The sequence below is a fragment of the Perca flavescens genome, chromosome 15, assembly GCF_004354835.1.
Source record: "Perca flavescens isolate YP-PL-M2 chromosome 15, PFLA_1.0, whole genome shotgun sequence".
NCBI classification, from domain to species: domain Eukaryota; kingdom Metazoa; phylum Chordata; class Actinopteri; order Perciformes; family Percidae; genus Perca; species Perca flavescens.
In genome coordinates, this window is record NC_041345.1 from 6,787,934 (window position 1) to 6,803,881 (window position 15,948).

The 15,948-nt window shown below is 40.7% G+C and overlaps 1 protein-coding gene across 1 annotated transcript; it reads right to left on the minus strand.

The window, feature by feature from the left end:
* Positions 1–1,188: 1,188 nt before the first annotated feature.
* Positions 1,189–15,627, minus strand: nubp1 (nucleotide binding protein 1 (MinD homolog, E. coli)). The gene is made up of 10 exons (XM_028600349.1): positions 15,526–15,627; positions 14,352–14,456; positions 13,563–13,696; positions 11,088–11,156; positions 10,962–10,994; positions 10,774–10,864; positions 9,760–9,914; positions 4,595–4,705; positions 3,152–3,338; positions 1,189–2,665 (listed from the first exon to the last, which is right to left on the minus strand). The coding sequence occupies exons 1-10, from the start codon at positions 15,554–15,556 to the stop codon at positions 2,574–2,576; spliced, it is 1,008 nt and encodes a 335-aa protein (XP_028456150.1). The 5' UTR covers positions 15,557–15,627; the 3' UTR covers positions 1,189–2,573.
* Positions 15,628–15,948: the final 321 nt, after the last annotated feature.

Below are 15,948 nucleotides of genomic sequence, written 5' to 3' on the forward strand. Positions count from 1 at the left end.
TCTAGGGGAAAGAACTGACTGTATGTTTTGCAATTATTGTATTTTTCTACATTGACTGAATTGACTGAAGGTGGGAAACATTTCATTGCTCAAAGTCACCGTTGAGCAGACTGCAACTAACGCAATCATAACAGAAAAGTAGAGCCAAGACGTGAGAAACATATCGACTGTGTGGCTGCTGTCGTTATGTCTGTTAGCAGGATGCAGATGCAGTTTCACATGTGTTTTCTAGAGAATGCTGGAGGAACTACAGCTATGTATAGTAAAGTACACTTGAGGACACTCAGAGACCTAAATAAAACTGTGAAAATAGCCAATACCATTAGCAGTGAAATATGTTGGCAAAATACTTTTCATTATATTGTTTTAATATTAAAAGGACAAATCCAGCGCAAAATGAACCTAGGGGTTAATAACACGTGTAAAGAGTCTACCGTTCTCTGGGATATGTTTTCATGCTAATCGAACGTGACCAGTGTTAGCGCAAACCGTACCACAAAATAGCACCACACTTCCACGGTAGCATAATGAGGGTTCCTACATGTAAACCGAAGCATTGAGAACTTTGTGGTTCTATTTTGAGCCTTGTTAGTGGTATAGTATATATAGATAGCGATTTCTTTTTACTTTACCCTTGCCTTGACGACTAGCGTTATAAGCTAATTAGCGGTTTGCGCTAAAACTGGTCACATTCGATTAGCATGAAAACATATCCCAGAAAACGGTCGACTTGGTACACGTGTTATTAAGCCCTAGGTTCATTTTGCGCCGGATTTGTCCTTTAAAGACAATGTTATCTCAACTAAAGGAGCTGTACTCAAAATACTGAAAAAGTAAGCGGTCTAGTATTGCCTCCGCACGTCTCTCGCAGACCGTTCTCCCAACTCGCCGTGACGTTTTGTCACGGCCCTCGGTGAACAAATACACTCATATAAACTTATGCGTGCAAGCGGCCGGACCGGCTACCAAAACAAAAAACAGACACACACACAGATGGAGTGTGACTTGGTTCGCAGTTTAGGATGTCATTACTCCGCTACAGTATATCTTTACATAGCAAATATGTGTTAGCTGCTATATTAATGTGCTGAATGTCAAGTACAGCCCCTTTAATCCTTGATTTATAAACCAAAAGAAAAGAAAAAAGGTTAACACATTAATAGTTTGGTAACATAAAAAGATAAATGATTTATGGTGATTCCATGTTTGGTCATTTATTATATAAGTCAGTTAAAGCAAGTGCATTACACAAAACAATAGGTGTTTAAACCAACGCTTTATAAGAAATTAATAATCTCATAAAAAAACATTGTAATTGTAAATCAGGGACAACTGAGCTTTTACGTATGAACACACCCACATATCTTAAGACGGAAAGTGAATTATGTAGATCTCCCAAATTTATACATTCATATGTTTTTTATATTCACTAGACCTGATGAAAACAAAGCAAACAAACAATCTATATGGCTTGAAACATCTCTAAACGGACTCCTCATTTCACATGTGGAATGGTTACGGTCACTGAGAAACCTAAATCAAACAAGAAGTTGAGATTTGATACTATGCTAATGATACTGTGCTCTGTATTTAGAGGATGTGATCAACTTGGGTTTGGACAGTTAGGACCGGGGGGATTCACAAATACAATTTAGGGTTGCCAAATGTCCTTGCAGGATATTTTTAAAATGTTTGACACTGCTGCTTGATTTACAACATGATCAGAGCTTTAAACAGCATCTCCTTTAATACAGCACAATAGGGAGAGTCTATACCTATGTTCATCTATCTAGGACCTGTAAATATTCAGCATCTTAGGACGCACCACAGCAGTCTGTTTCCGGGACAAAGAGACAATAAACTACAGGTCATCATGACATGTGGGGCCCTACCAGACAGAGTCTCTGGCACTGCTCAGATCCCCACCTATAACTTTAAAATGAATGGATAAGTCTGGTCATATTCTACATATTTTCTTATTGTCAACTATTTCCATGTACGGACCAAAAACAACAATAAACTGATTCATGAAGTATTGCCTTTGAATACAAAGCCTCATTAAACTTCCTCTGTTTGTTTTTTTTTGCTGTAGAATCGAGCCACTGCCGCACTGAAAAACACCTTCCTTTGTCATGATGAACAGGGCCCTGCAGTTTATTTCGAGTCTCTCCTGAGTACAATCCCCTCCTGCTGCTAGAAACACTCACTCAAACACCAAATGTGTATTAATCCACAGCTGAAAATAGTCCCCAATAAATTCACTGTTTACTCCTGTCTTAGTAACATTTTGTACAAACTACAGTGCCCGGCTGTTGTAGGTTTAAGCATACGTATATCTTCAGCATGAACCGATGGGCTTGTTGTTAAGAGCCACATAGAGGCTGTGTATTGCTGACAGTACTGAGAAACACATTATTCGTTCTGGTCTTTTTAGGACTGATAATCATGCGGACATAATTCTGTCAGGCTTTGGTGAGTGTTGCATTATTAAATGGTATTATCCTTCCTATGTGTGTGAGATTCTAATTCAGTAGTTAATCAGGTCTACCGCACTCTCAACCTGTGATCTCTCTTCAGTGTTCTGGTCCAATATGTCCGTCCTCATCGGGAGTTCGGGCAGACCTCTGCTCCTCTGTCACACGGTTGGAACAGTAGTCCTTAATACCTGGCGGAGGAGAGAGAGGAGACGAGGGTGACGACGAGGACTACGGGAGTTTTGATGAACTCGATGGGGACTTCCAAGGACACAAACAAATACACCTGCTATAAAAGATCTTTGTGCGTGTCAGTGGATGCCTTTCTATTTACTGCCTGCACGTTGTTGTGATCATCGGTTATACAAACCTCATTTGAATTCCTCAACTTTAATCTCAATCTTTTAGTAGGGTTATTTAATTTCGATCTCTTCTTCTTCTTCCCCTTTAATCGACTGCTTCCCATTTTTAAAACGAATCACTTCTTCTTTCATTAGATTTAATCGGGAATTGGGACATTAAGTAAACCATCCAGTCATCAAAAATAAAAAAAGGGCTTCACTGGAAGCGGTATGTGCGTCGAACTTCCTTTATAAGGAATGTAGCAAAATCTACATGACGTGATGCGTGTGGTGGAAAAACACATCAGAGTGTTTGGTGGTCTTGCAAACACTCACTCTGCACAATATTCAGGTAGACTTTAGCAGCAGGAGAGTCAGGTACTTCACTGAGGAAAGACTTGCCCTCGTCGCAGCTTCGCGCTATCCTTGGGTCTAGAGGTACCTTTCCTAGCAGGGGTAGATCTAGATCTGCACACATCCGCTCTGCGCCGCCGGTGGTGGGAGGGAAGATCTGTGACGTGTTCTACAAGAGAGAGGACAAGTTATTTAAGCATTTTTGGAGTCTCTGGACACAAAAAAAATAATAAAATACATAGGATCTGTGCTACTCTATACATGCTCAGGAATGGAAAAGTGGAAAACTGGCCATCGTTGAAATCAATCAATCTTTCGTTTTGTTGTAGTCCGTTTCATCAATGTCATTTCAATGACATTTTTCGAATGTGTCGAATATCCAACGTCCAATATAAAACCAACTTGACCACGGTACAAAACGTTTGTGTGAGCACATGAAAGCTGTATATTGATGTAGCCTGGGCCATACTGGAGACAGTGACAGCTAGAGAAATGACTACAGTACAGGAGTTAGTTGCACTATATTTTAATCTAGGTCTTTGCTGCTTTGCTTGCAAGCCGTCACCATTTTTATTGTTTCCATTTAAAACGGATTTTAAAGTCTTGTAATCTGTTCCGATGCGAAGGGATACAGCGATTTGGATCGGGCAATTTCTTTAATTTATGAACAGTTACAAACATCTGGCCAACTCCACGGATATAGGTGGATGTACACCGGCACGGTTCATAACAGCGCAAAATGGGTTTCAAAGTGCGTGTTGTCGGCGCACATGAAAACAAATCTAAAGTTTAGTTTCATGTGCTCACGCAAAACTTTCACGTGCTCATGTGAAACTTACATGTGCGCACATGAAAATGTTTTGCATGAGCACATGAAAATTTCATGCGAGCACATGAAACTAAACTTTAGATATTTTTTTTTTCCGCTCATGTCCCCTTAGTACGTTTCTTACTTTGAAAGGCTTTTTTCAGCTTTTTTTTTTCAAGATACACACCACCAAAGTTTATTTTACTACGAAAAAACATATTCCATGCGACATATGTTTTCAATAGTCGTGTAATAGCCGACATTTAAGAAGCACAAAACACAAACGCCATTTTAAATAATTAATATACAGAACGAGCTCATAGATTAGATCTTATTAGACTCATTAGACCTAATTCAGACTGCAAGGGAAGCCCGTTTAAACCTCTTGATATTGCACATTAAAGAAGATGATAGCAACTGCCAGTGCTAACTTGTTTTGCTTGAACAGTAACCGTCAACCACTGTTTGCTTTATGTGTCCTTTGATTCTGCCCAGATGTCTGCGTGTATCGCTTATATGATTTTTCCTAATAGGATTAGATCTTTTTTTCCTTCATTTATTTTGAGTGTCTGACCCTCTGTTGGTGAAACACTGTGTATGTGACCTCGGTCAGAGACCTTGCATGAAGGACAAACGAAGCCACTCATGTTCTCCACCACTCCGATGATCGGCAGCTTGACCTTCTGACAGAACCGGATCTCTTTTCGGACATCCTGCAACGATACCTCCTAGAGAGAGACAAACGGAAATGGAGAGACGTAAAGAGAAATGCAAAGCAAGAGAGAGGAGACAGGGGAGGAAACAAAGACACTGGTGACAAGAGTGAAAGTTGTTTTGCCTTCCCTGCACAACTGCTATCATGGTTACCCATGGGGAAAGCCGTTAGCCCCGATAAACTGAGCAGCTCTCATGTGTAAATGTGTTTAAATGTTTTGAGTGTGGGAAAAAAACTCTTTCTAATCTTTGATATCAAGATCTTGGCATCTCGTGTGATATTTAAAAAGACTGGCTCCTTTGTTTGGGTAATTTCCACCTCGTGTGTGGTGAGTTTTAGTTAAGTGAGAGCTGATGGAACGAGGAAGCGATTCTACTGCTGTCTGACCTCACGGGTCTAGGCCTAATTTAAGCATTAGGAAATGTTTGCTCAGATTAAGTATTTCACAAAGTAAAAATAAACTGATCAAAACGAATTGACTGAGGGACACTTAACAACTTAAACAAGTAAACGCGTCCATTGTTATAAAACACTGTACAGGGTTAAGACTTTAGAATCTATTGCAACATACAGTCAGTGTATTTGTTTAAAAAATCTTTCTCATAAAACCAGATTCTGGGCACCCGGATGGCTCAGTTGGTAGAGCGGGCGCACATATATAGAGGTTTACTCCTCGAAGAAGCGGCCACGGGTTTGACTCCGACCTGCGGCCCTTTGCTGCACGTCATTCCCCCCCCCCCCTTTCATTTTTTCAGCTGTCCTATAAATAAAGGCCTAAAAATGCCCAAAAAATAATCTTTAAAAAACAACAAAAAACAGATTCTACTCCAAAACACTGTGGTGCAATGCACGGACTGTTAACCTGAACGCACCGGAGACCTGAGCAATCCCATCTTCATTAACACTGGATCTGGAGCAGACAGCAGGAACACTGGAGCACTGACTTGATATTGTCTGCATTAAAGATTATATGGGCTGACTTAAGAGTATGTATATGTATTATGATGTCAATGCGTATGTGTGTGTCGGATTGCGTCGGTACCATCAGACTTTTTGATTCCTTGTCATACAAACAAGCCAGAAGTCCTTATCAAACCGCGTGTGAAAGAATGCGCAGTCAGCAACTAAAGCCTGGCAGTTCTGTGTTGGGTTTCTGTTTTATTGTATGGCTTTTTTACTACCCATAGCTTTGATAGAATGTGTACCTAAGAAGAGGACGCCTATACGAGTTTTTTCCACCCTCCTCACTACTGCTTGCTAGCGTTTTACGGTTTGTATTGTGTCTTGTATAACCATAAACTAACAAACAACTACTAAACATGCTGGGTTATAATTGGATATGGTGCCATGACAGCTTCACAAACAAGTCACAATCTAGCATGGATCTTTTATGGGTTTATGATAAAATAGCATCCTCTGTTGTTTGCCTTATGGTGGTTACATTTTGCAGATAGATGTTTTTGAGAATAACTGTAAAAAGTGAGAGGGAAAACACAGCTGCAATTATAATACTGTAATTACTTTACTGCCAATGAATATAGGACTATTTCTCAATAAAATACATTTTGTAGGAACATAATGCAGACTGTACAACATGTTTCTGCAATTTCTCAGTACTGTATGTTCACTGTTCCAAAATGTGATGGTTATCCCCACAATATTGACACAGGGTAATGTAACCCTTGGTTAAGGTTAAGAAAATATACAGTTACACTTTAGTTGAAGGTATCGACATAAGAGTGACATGACACTGTCATTACAGTGTCATAAACAAGCCATAAACTTTTATGACATAACACTTCTTACATTAAAGTGCCCATATTATGAAAACAAAATCACTTTTACTGGGATTTGGGGTGTTATTTTGTGTCTCTGGTGCTTCCACATGCATACAAACTTGGAAGAAAAACCATCCATGTTGTTTTGAGTGAGATACGGGTTTCTGAATGTGTCCTGCCTTCAGTCTTCGGGTGAGCTGGTCAAAATCTGCAGGGCCGTCTATGTCGTCGGCCGAAACATTTGGTGTGTGCTAACCACTTTAGCTAATAACACATCAGCTAGCTGTTGCTCCAACTTCGGCCTGTACAAGGCAGGATTAGCCAGGAGACTTCTTCTAAACGAGGGTGCACTTCCAACTTTGCGTTGACTACCTGCAGATGAGGGACATGTGAGTAGTTCTATACAATTTATATTGTAGATTTGGGTGAACTTGTGTGTGTTGTAGCAGTGTTTTGCCATTGAGAACAAGGTGGCTAACCGCTAGCAGCGCTTACCTAGCCACTGCGCTTACCTAGCTAGCTACTGCGCATGTGTGACTTGCAACAAAGATGGAACAGAAGTGCGATGCCTCACTCTGTAGCTAAAACAGAGAGCTCAACACACAGAGTGAAAAGAGGAGCTGCAGCAATGTGCAGTACAACAAAAATATAGTGTTTTTTGAAAATGAAACCATGTAAACCTATTCTGGTACAACCTGAAAATATAATTAAAGCTGCGAGCAGCGATGGACGGGCCCTAACGCCTCTGCGCGCGTCGGGGTTACCGGCGGATGCCGCTCCTTGCGACCGTGCATTCGCGCGGCACTCCGACGCCGCAAATCGTCAACAATGAAAAGGGAACTCCCTGCCGAGTTCAACGATAGCTCACACAAGACCCTACGTCATACGGTTCATTAGCTGTGAAAAGGGGTGTGGCAAAAGCATAGGGGGCGGGTCCAACCATCACCAATTAAAAAGGAAGTCAGTGCTGAGTTCAATGATACCTCACACAACGGGTCATTAGTTATAAAAGGGGGCGTGGCCTGAATAAGTGGGCGTGGTCATATTATAGGGGGCGGCTGAGTATCACATGTAGACCACACATTTTAAGTTTCATTTAAATCGGATGATGTTTGTCATATAAGGCAGATTTCATGATGCCAGCGGGGGGCGCTATGACCAAAAGTCAATTTTGGCCTGTAGGTGTCCTCAGGCATGGACCCTTGTCAATTGTGAGAAATTTCGGGCAGATACGACAACGTACATTCAAGTTACAACAACTTCTTTGTTCATCGCTAAACACTCAAAATGGCCGCCAAGCCACGACCACACCGTCTGACGAAAAGTTTTTCTTTAAATAACTTTTCATCGTTAAGGTGTTGGGATGGTACTGACCAAGTTTGAAGTCCATCGGATGAAATCTCTGGGAGGAGTTCGTTAAAGTATAGCACCTTGACTTTTAGGCCTACATCCTGTTGCCACTAGGGGGCGCTATGACTTTAAGTAAATATCGGCCTTTATTTGTCCTCAGGGTTGGACTCTTATGAATCGTGAAAAGTTTTGAGGTAATCGGACAACGTACACTCGAGTTACACTCACTTCCTGTTTCGGCGGCGAAACGCACAAAATGGCCGCCACGCCCTATGACGAAAAGTTTTTCTTTTAACAACTTTTCATCTTTAACATCTTAAGATGGCACAGACCGAGTGTGAAGTTGATCGGATGAAATCTCTACGAGGACTTCGTTAAAGTACGACATGTGGAAATGGCTAAAATCGCACTAATTTTGAAATCAAAATGGCGGACTTCCCATTGGGTTTAGGGTATGGCTCTAATGAAGTTGCTAGTACATCTTGACATGCTACATATGTGTACCAAGTTTCGTGAGTCTACGTTAAATGCACTGCAGGGGCTCAATTTTCTTAACTTTCTAGGGGGCGCTAGCGAGCCATTTTTGTGTGCCTATTCCCAAAACCCTTAAAATACGTAAATTTTCACCAGACTTGATGCGGCCGCCAAATTTGGTGAGTTTTTGAATACGTTAAGCCCCTCAAAAAGCCAATTCATTTGACGGGAAAATAATAGAAAGAAAGAAAGAAAGAAAGAAAGAAAGAAACAATAATTCCTTCAGTTTCAATAGGGCCTTCGCCGCTGTCGGCGCTCGGGCCCTAATTATGAAACTGAAAATGAGAATAAAATGGGCGTTTTAAGTGTCGGTTTTTGTCATGACAAGTTATGGTTCTGGTTCGGGTTAGAGTTCATGTGTCATGACAGTGTCATGTGTTCATGACAGTCAATGTCACTCTTATGTAAATGTGTTACTAAATATACTTTAACGTATACTAATTTTACTGGGCCCACTGTCTCTCAACCTGCCTCATGCACTTAGATTTCCCAGCACTACTTTCCATAACCCCCCACAACGGGTGGGCACTTGCTGTATTTAGTTGTGGGTAAAACGCGTAGGTGGAGAGAGGAATGGTGACAGTCACAGCTGTAATAGAAGCGAGGGTTTTTCCAGTTGAGATTAAATGAGATCTCACCCCTTACTTAAAATACTTACAGATGCAACACACAATGTTTACTGCAAACTGCACATTGATTGTCATAAAAATAGCAGTGTACCTTTGCTGGAACAGTTTCCCCATGGAGAGTAACACTAAGATGATTGCATAATGCAAGGCGGCTGCAGCAATGTTGCATTTTGAGTATAGTGTGTGATTCTCTCATTTCCGGCCTGTTAATACCGTTGTGGTTTTTAGCGTTACTATCACTATCATTATTATGCTTTGGAGTTACATAAGAAAACGACAGATGAACTCCAGGTGGTTAAAACTGATTCAGGGAAATTTGGGAAATCACCAACTGAAGTACAAGTAGCCAATCAGTTGGAGTCCATGTAGACAAAGACGACAATTTCCCTTTACAGTCGCTGTTATTGCTATTTATATTAGGGTTATATAATAATTAATAATAATTTATACTGTTTATTGATTTATTGATTTACACTCTGTTTTTGAAATCACTACACACAGGCCTGAAATACACACACACATGCGCAGGACCTATTCATGCACAAACGGAGAGATGTCAGAGTGAGTGGGCTGCCAGTGCTGGACCAGCGCCCTGAGCGGTTAGGGGGGTACGGTGCCTTGCTCAAGAGGAGGTGAACTGGCATCTCTCCAGCTACCAATCCACACTCTGTACTTTGGTCCGTACTGCAACATGAACCGGCAACCCTCCGGTTCTCAACCCAACTCCCTACGGACTGAGCTACTGGTGAGCATGTGTGTGCGTGTGCGTGTGCTACCTGTGGTGTGGTGATGATGACAGCTCCATCAACGTGGGTGGAGCTTAGGTACTGGACGATTGACAGGTGTTCGTCAGACGTGCCGGGGGGCGTGTCCACGATGAGATAATCCAGTTCCCCCCAGTCAACATCCCTCAAAAACTGCTTGATCATCCCTGATTTTAGACACACAGGTTATAACGGTGTGACATTTGGAAAAAGTGAGATACATTTGACTATTTACTCTCTTTACTTATATTTATTTATTGGGTTACACTTTACTTGAAGGCATCTACATAAGAGTGACATGACACGGTCATGAACGTGTCATAAACATTACAAACAAGTCATAAACGTTGATGACATAATGCTTCTTTTAATAAGTGTCATTCGGTTTTTGTCATGACAAGTTAGGGTTGGGGTTCATGTGTAGGGTTGGGCATCGTTTGGATTTTAACAATTCTGATTCTTTCGATTCCGGTTCTTAACGATTCTCGATTCCGATTCTCTGAGTGGTGGAGTTGAAACTGGTCACATGCTTATATTACTATTAAGAGGAACGTTTTATTTTGATTCAATGGTGGTTTGCAGTTTTACAGGGATTTTTCAATGTAAAATAAAGCCACATTAGGACGCCGCTTACTGTGCTCCAAGGCTGCAACACAACTAGCGCCTGGCCGCTACAGAAACCAAAACTTGCTAAATTAAAAATGTTAAATTTGGAACCCATGATCAGATTTGAAACCAAATCCTCCAAACGATTCCAATAAAGTTACGATTCTGATGGAATCGTAATTTTTGAAACGATTCCAAGTAGGAATCGATTCTCGATGCCCAACCCTATTCATGTGTCATGACTGTGTCATGTGTTAATGGCAGTCACTCTTATGTAGATACTTTCAAGTAAAGTGTAACCATTTATTGTTTGTTCATCTTCAGAGTGGCTTTTGTTTCCCTATCCCCTGCTGCTGCAACATTATGAATTCCCCCGTTGTGGGACTAATAAAGGATTTTAAATCTTGAAAAAAACAATACCATTCTTTTTGGGTCCTCTCCAGATGACAGCATCATCAGGGCTACTGAGCAGGAAGCCAATAGACATGACTGCCAGGTTGTCATCCACATACTGCAACATAGTACACACACACAAACACATAAAAAAAAAGCAATTACTTTCAAAACAAACACTAAAAAGGACTTACTAACGGTTTGAATTGACTCACCACAGGAGACCAGCCTGACCCACTCTGGTGAACCTGTGCTCAAGAGAACAGATTACAGATGATTGACGTCAAAGTTAAAAAAGTACGTTTGTGTATTGCTGCTGACATGTCTGCCCCTTAACTCACCTGTTCTCCCTCTAAGCCCATGATCCTAGGAATGGATGGACCACAGATATCTACATCCAGCAGGGCAACCTAGAACAGAGAGAGAGAGAGAGAGAGAGAGAGAGAGGGAGGAAAACAAAGACTCTTAAATCTCTAGCGTTGTGGAATCGGAGACAGTCTAAACTGATCTGAAAACTGTTCTTTTAATCCTGTACCAAAGTTTACAGCAAGTATTGATTGTGAGGAAGCTGACCTCTTGAGGTAAATATTAGGGTTGCAGAGGATGACACTTTGAATCCACGCAGAAGTAACACAGGTATTTTCCATCCACACTAAGGGCCTCTTTACAGTCGCCGCACTCAACCTGTCGTGTGCCAATGTGACGTCAAACCAGAGGTCGTGCACCACTCTATTTTTTTTCAGCGGCGCACGACAATGTGGAAACAGGAAGCCTGAACAAGCTTGAGGGTAACCGGATGCCAGGACTCTCAGAGTGACTGCAAGTCTCTTTTGTAAACTTACTGGGTTAAGAGGAGTTCTTTTATGGCGAATGAAAGGCTTGATCCGGTCAAGTAGGTCATTGAATCGTTGTGCAGACATTCTGAAGTATTCAAAGTGCTTCTCTTCTTCGCCATTGTTTACCTTTTTCTAGTCCGTAGAAATAGGATAGTTGGTAGCCTTTACTCACTACCGCCACCTCTGTTCAGGAGAAAACTGCAACTAGTGTCGCGACCTCCACGCGCGAGTATAAATAGTTACGGCGCTCCAATGACGTCACGCTGGCGCTCGACAGGTCGGAAACGGCGAGTATACAGCACGTTTCAGCTAGCTTAGCGCTGCAACTAAGTTATCGTAAATACAACAATGACTGCTGTGTTACGGACTAGCTTAGCTGTGGTTTAGCTAAATGAGAACTTGCAGGGGTTTTAAATGCAGCTACATACTAAGTTGGACCTGATCGCAGTGTCACAAACAAGCCAGACTGCAGCTAAACAGCCGCTGAACTGGGTATATGATGTAGTAGTTCCCTGTTAAGGATCACTCGTGCGATTCAGGAAAATGCAGCACACATAGCACAATGGTCATTACGGAAACTGATTTCAGCTTTGTAATTTAAAAATTCAGCGACCAAATCACAAAGTGATTACAAAATTATTTTTGAAATAACGGTCTCCTTACAACCTACTGCAGCATCATTAATCTGTCAAAGATAATAGGTTACATTAAATTGCAGAGGGAATCATTCTTATATTAGACCTATAAGATCATTTTTATACAAATCTCCTCAGGTGAGTGAACAATTCATGTGTTCATTACCTACCTACAATACTGACATTGTGTCCTTGCAGGTACTGGACATAATGCCGGGGCAATAACCAATACATGCTTGCTATGAAATGACCTCTTTTTAAATGTAACTGTATTAGTTTGACACTTTTAATAGTGTTGCCTTCAGAAGATCACATGGTGAAAAACTCTTGCTTAGTTACCCTTAAGTACTAAAAAGGTTTGAGCTGTAGAAGTCTGCCCTTATACAGAACTTTGTGACCTTAAACCTCTGTTAACCCATGTCTGTAGTGACCTCTAGTGGCGTTTAGTTGATTTACACAAGAAACAACAACTGGGTTAGACTTAAGGCCATTTTATAGTCGTGCGTAAAATCGACAGCGTAACCCCGCAGACCCCTCTGCGTCTACGCTGGACCCTACACGTAGCACGTCGCTCGGCCGTGGCTTGGTAGCGTTGCATTTCCCCTGGCTCATTTCCTGGTTCTTTTTCCATAAAGAAAACATGAAATCAAGGAGAGGGTTAACTTTTCCTGCTCCAGATTTCCCCCCGTGGTCAGAAAACACAGGGGAGACACTTTGTTTCTCTCACTATGACTCTAGAGTCACTACTCGCTCCAAAGCTAATCGCCGTCACTCTCTCACTCTATCTCTATCATAGGAAAAGATGCTTACATGTCATTTTGACACAAATACATATTAATAAATGACATGTTGATATTTGAAAGTCTCTCTCTCTATTTTGACATAAATGCAGAAATAAATGTAATTAAAAAACAAATTATAATAATTATCGATTTTCAAATATTGCACCGGTCAATACAGAACGAAATATTCCATAGCCTATTTTGCCGACGTTGTCTTTGCTGTAATCAAATCAGTATATATTTATGTTTAACATGGTATTCCGCGACGCAGCCAGTGTGTGGCCAGCCTTAAACTCCGGTACAACGTAAACCTGCAGCTTTAAAGGAGACAGCAAATGGGTTTGTGAGCCACATCATTTTGTTCCACACAACACAGGTTTAAATACATTTTTAACCTTAAAAAGGGGAAACTATCACGCAGTACCCTTGAGGAAAAACATGATCCCAGCAGTAATATGTCGGAGTTCAACCAAATAGTTTGGTAGCCTTAATGGCTTTGTATTCTCAACTTCCAGCTGGTGGCTCTGTATTTTGCGTGTTGAATACCAAAATCAAAATATTACCTCCTTCGTGCTGTCACTTGCCAGGGCGTGAGCCAGGTGAGCGCTGAAGGTACTCTTCCCTACTCCTCCTTTCCCAGACAGCACGAGGATCTTGTGTTTGACTGTTGACAGCTTCACTCCTATCTCGGCTATGGCTGGAGATGAGACAGGGGGAGGAGATGAAGGATGGAGAAGTCTCTCAAATTTGTTTTAAAGCTACTTACTCCTCTGGTTCAATTTAAAAGGAGAATTACGGCCGATTTTTACCTGAATCTTGATTGCTATATATCTCCGGAGTACTGTCAATAGGGAAAAAAAAAAAAAAAAAATCGGTGCTAGCAAACTACGCAGTTACGCCCAGAGTTCACAGCCAGCTGTCGAGGAATCTTATAAAGAGTGCCTTTGTGCCTCTTGCCTCTTAAGTACAAACTTGGAATGTAAACGGTTTCTTCACAATGTCTGAGTTGAAAACGCATCTTGTTATCACATAAGGGCCCTGTTCATGTTGCACAGACATTTTAAGTGCATTTGTGTCTGTTAAGAGGCACAAAGGCACTCTTTATAAGATGCCCGACAACTGGCATTTTAGTTAACTGGGAGCTCTGGACGTGGCTGCAGCAACTCCAGTTTGCTAGCACCAATTTTGCTTGTTTTTCCCTATTGACAGTACTCTGAGATATATAGCGATCAAGATTCAGGTAAAAATCGACAAGAATTCTCCTTTAACTCATCCCAATAGTTCCACATGTATTTGCTGAACTGTACATATCAAATTAGCATACCAATACCAAGATTTTGTAACAGTCTTACCAGGATCGGGGGCCTTGGTGGCTCCAGAAGCGCATATTTTCTGGTTGGGACAGCCCTGACATGAAGAGGTCTTCCCTGCTTGCTCACTTTCTGTACCCGGGCAGTCTGAAAGAATAAAACACAGACCAGTTATTAGTGTGTGGTCTTTATCATATCATCTTAAACTAATCACACCCCAATACATGTTCTGTGGATAAAGATAAACTCAAGTCTATAGTTGAACTATATTTCTTCACCCTCTTTAGCTCCACTGCCAGCTGGTCAGACAGTATTTTAGTAGAGATGCCAGAGTTTCAACACAGAGCAAATTATGTTGAGGTGAATGCTGTGGAAATGTGTATAAAATGTCAAACAAGGGGTCTTTTTTTTGCAGCCAAAATAACATGAAGTCTTGGGTTTGAATATTTCACTCAGTGTAATATCCTATAGTTTCAATAATAGACACAAATAATGATTTTAACATTAAGAACAATTAAATGGAGAACTAACATTAATCTGGATTCTGAGGATTGGGATTAAAAAATATATACAATTTTCTACATTTATTATACAACTTAATACTGCCGAACAATATGGTTAAATGTGGTATATGTTATCAGTAAATAACAGATAGTAACTTCTGGAAATTCTGGAGGCTGAGAACTGTGTCCATAAGGACTCGGCAACACGTCAAAGAGTGGTGTGGCATTTCATTTTACAAATACATTCAGTAACGTTACTGTTTAAGTAGCCCTGTGTATTTATAATATCTTGTGTAGGCAAAAATTAACTATTTCTTTCTTCGACTTCGTTATCTCGTTATGGCTGCCGTCAGGAGAAACACTTTAGTAAGTGCGTCATTAAACTTCACAGGCGATTTCTGTTTAATTTCTTTAAACAGTTTAATTATTTATTTAAAAAAAGAAATTAGCCAGTAGTACAAGTCCATATGAATATGTAAAGATATTTTAGCTAACGTTAACTGATGCCCTGCTTGGACATCCCTGAAAACTAGCTTGCTTACTTACTACGGAATATTGCAAGTAACGTTAACGTTACAGTGTTGCCACAGTAACAGAAACGTGTGTTTATAACCCACCACAACCTTACAGTAAAGGCAATATATGATATTACAAATTGTGAATTACTTGCTATATTGTCTAAAGTTCCTAAAAATTAACTAAAAACATCTTACGCTCATTTGCATTATCTGGTACGTCTGACATCTTTGCACGAGTGTTCTGTCCTCCCGTTAAAGTCTTCCCCCTTCGAAGGTTCCGGATGCGCACTACATGAAGTTTCGATCCCCTAAATGAAGAAAAAAAACGTTATTCAACTCTGTGTGCGTGTGTGTGTGTGTGTGTGTGTGTGTGTGTGTGTGTGAAGTGCACTTTTTCTTACCTGACCTTTGACCTTCCATTGTAGACAAGAGGAAGGAAAAATGCAAAAACAAAAACAAAAAACAAACAAAAAAGAGTTACTTATTAATACAAGTATATCAATTTATTTTGAAAAATGTTCATACATACTATTTTTGGATTGTGCATTCCAGCTTATATCAATCAAGCCTGTGTTGGGTTGCTTTGATGATAACTCAACAGAATACAGATGACATACA

Excerpts from the sequence above, each read along its gene's own strand:
- nubp1 (XM_028600349.1), bottom strand. The coding sequence starts at position 15,556 with ATGTCAGACGTACCAGATAATGCAAATGAGC. Across the intron at positions 14,457-15,525 it reads ACCAGATAATGCAAATGAGC|ACTGCCCGGGTACAGAAAGT; the intron begins GTAAGATGTTTT and ends TTATTCTTTCAG. Across the intron at positions 11,157-13,562 it reads CAAGTGACAGCACGAAGGAG|GTTGCCCTGCTGGATGTAGA; the intron begins GTAATATTTTGA and ends TCTCTGTTCTAG.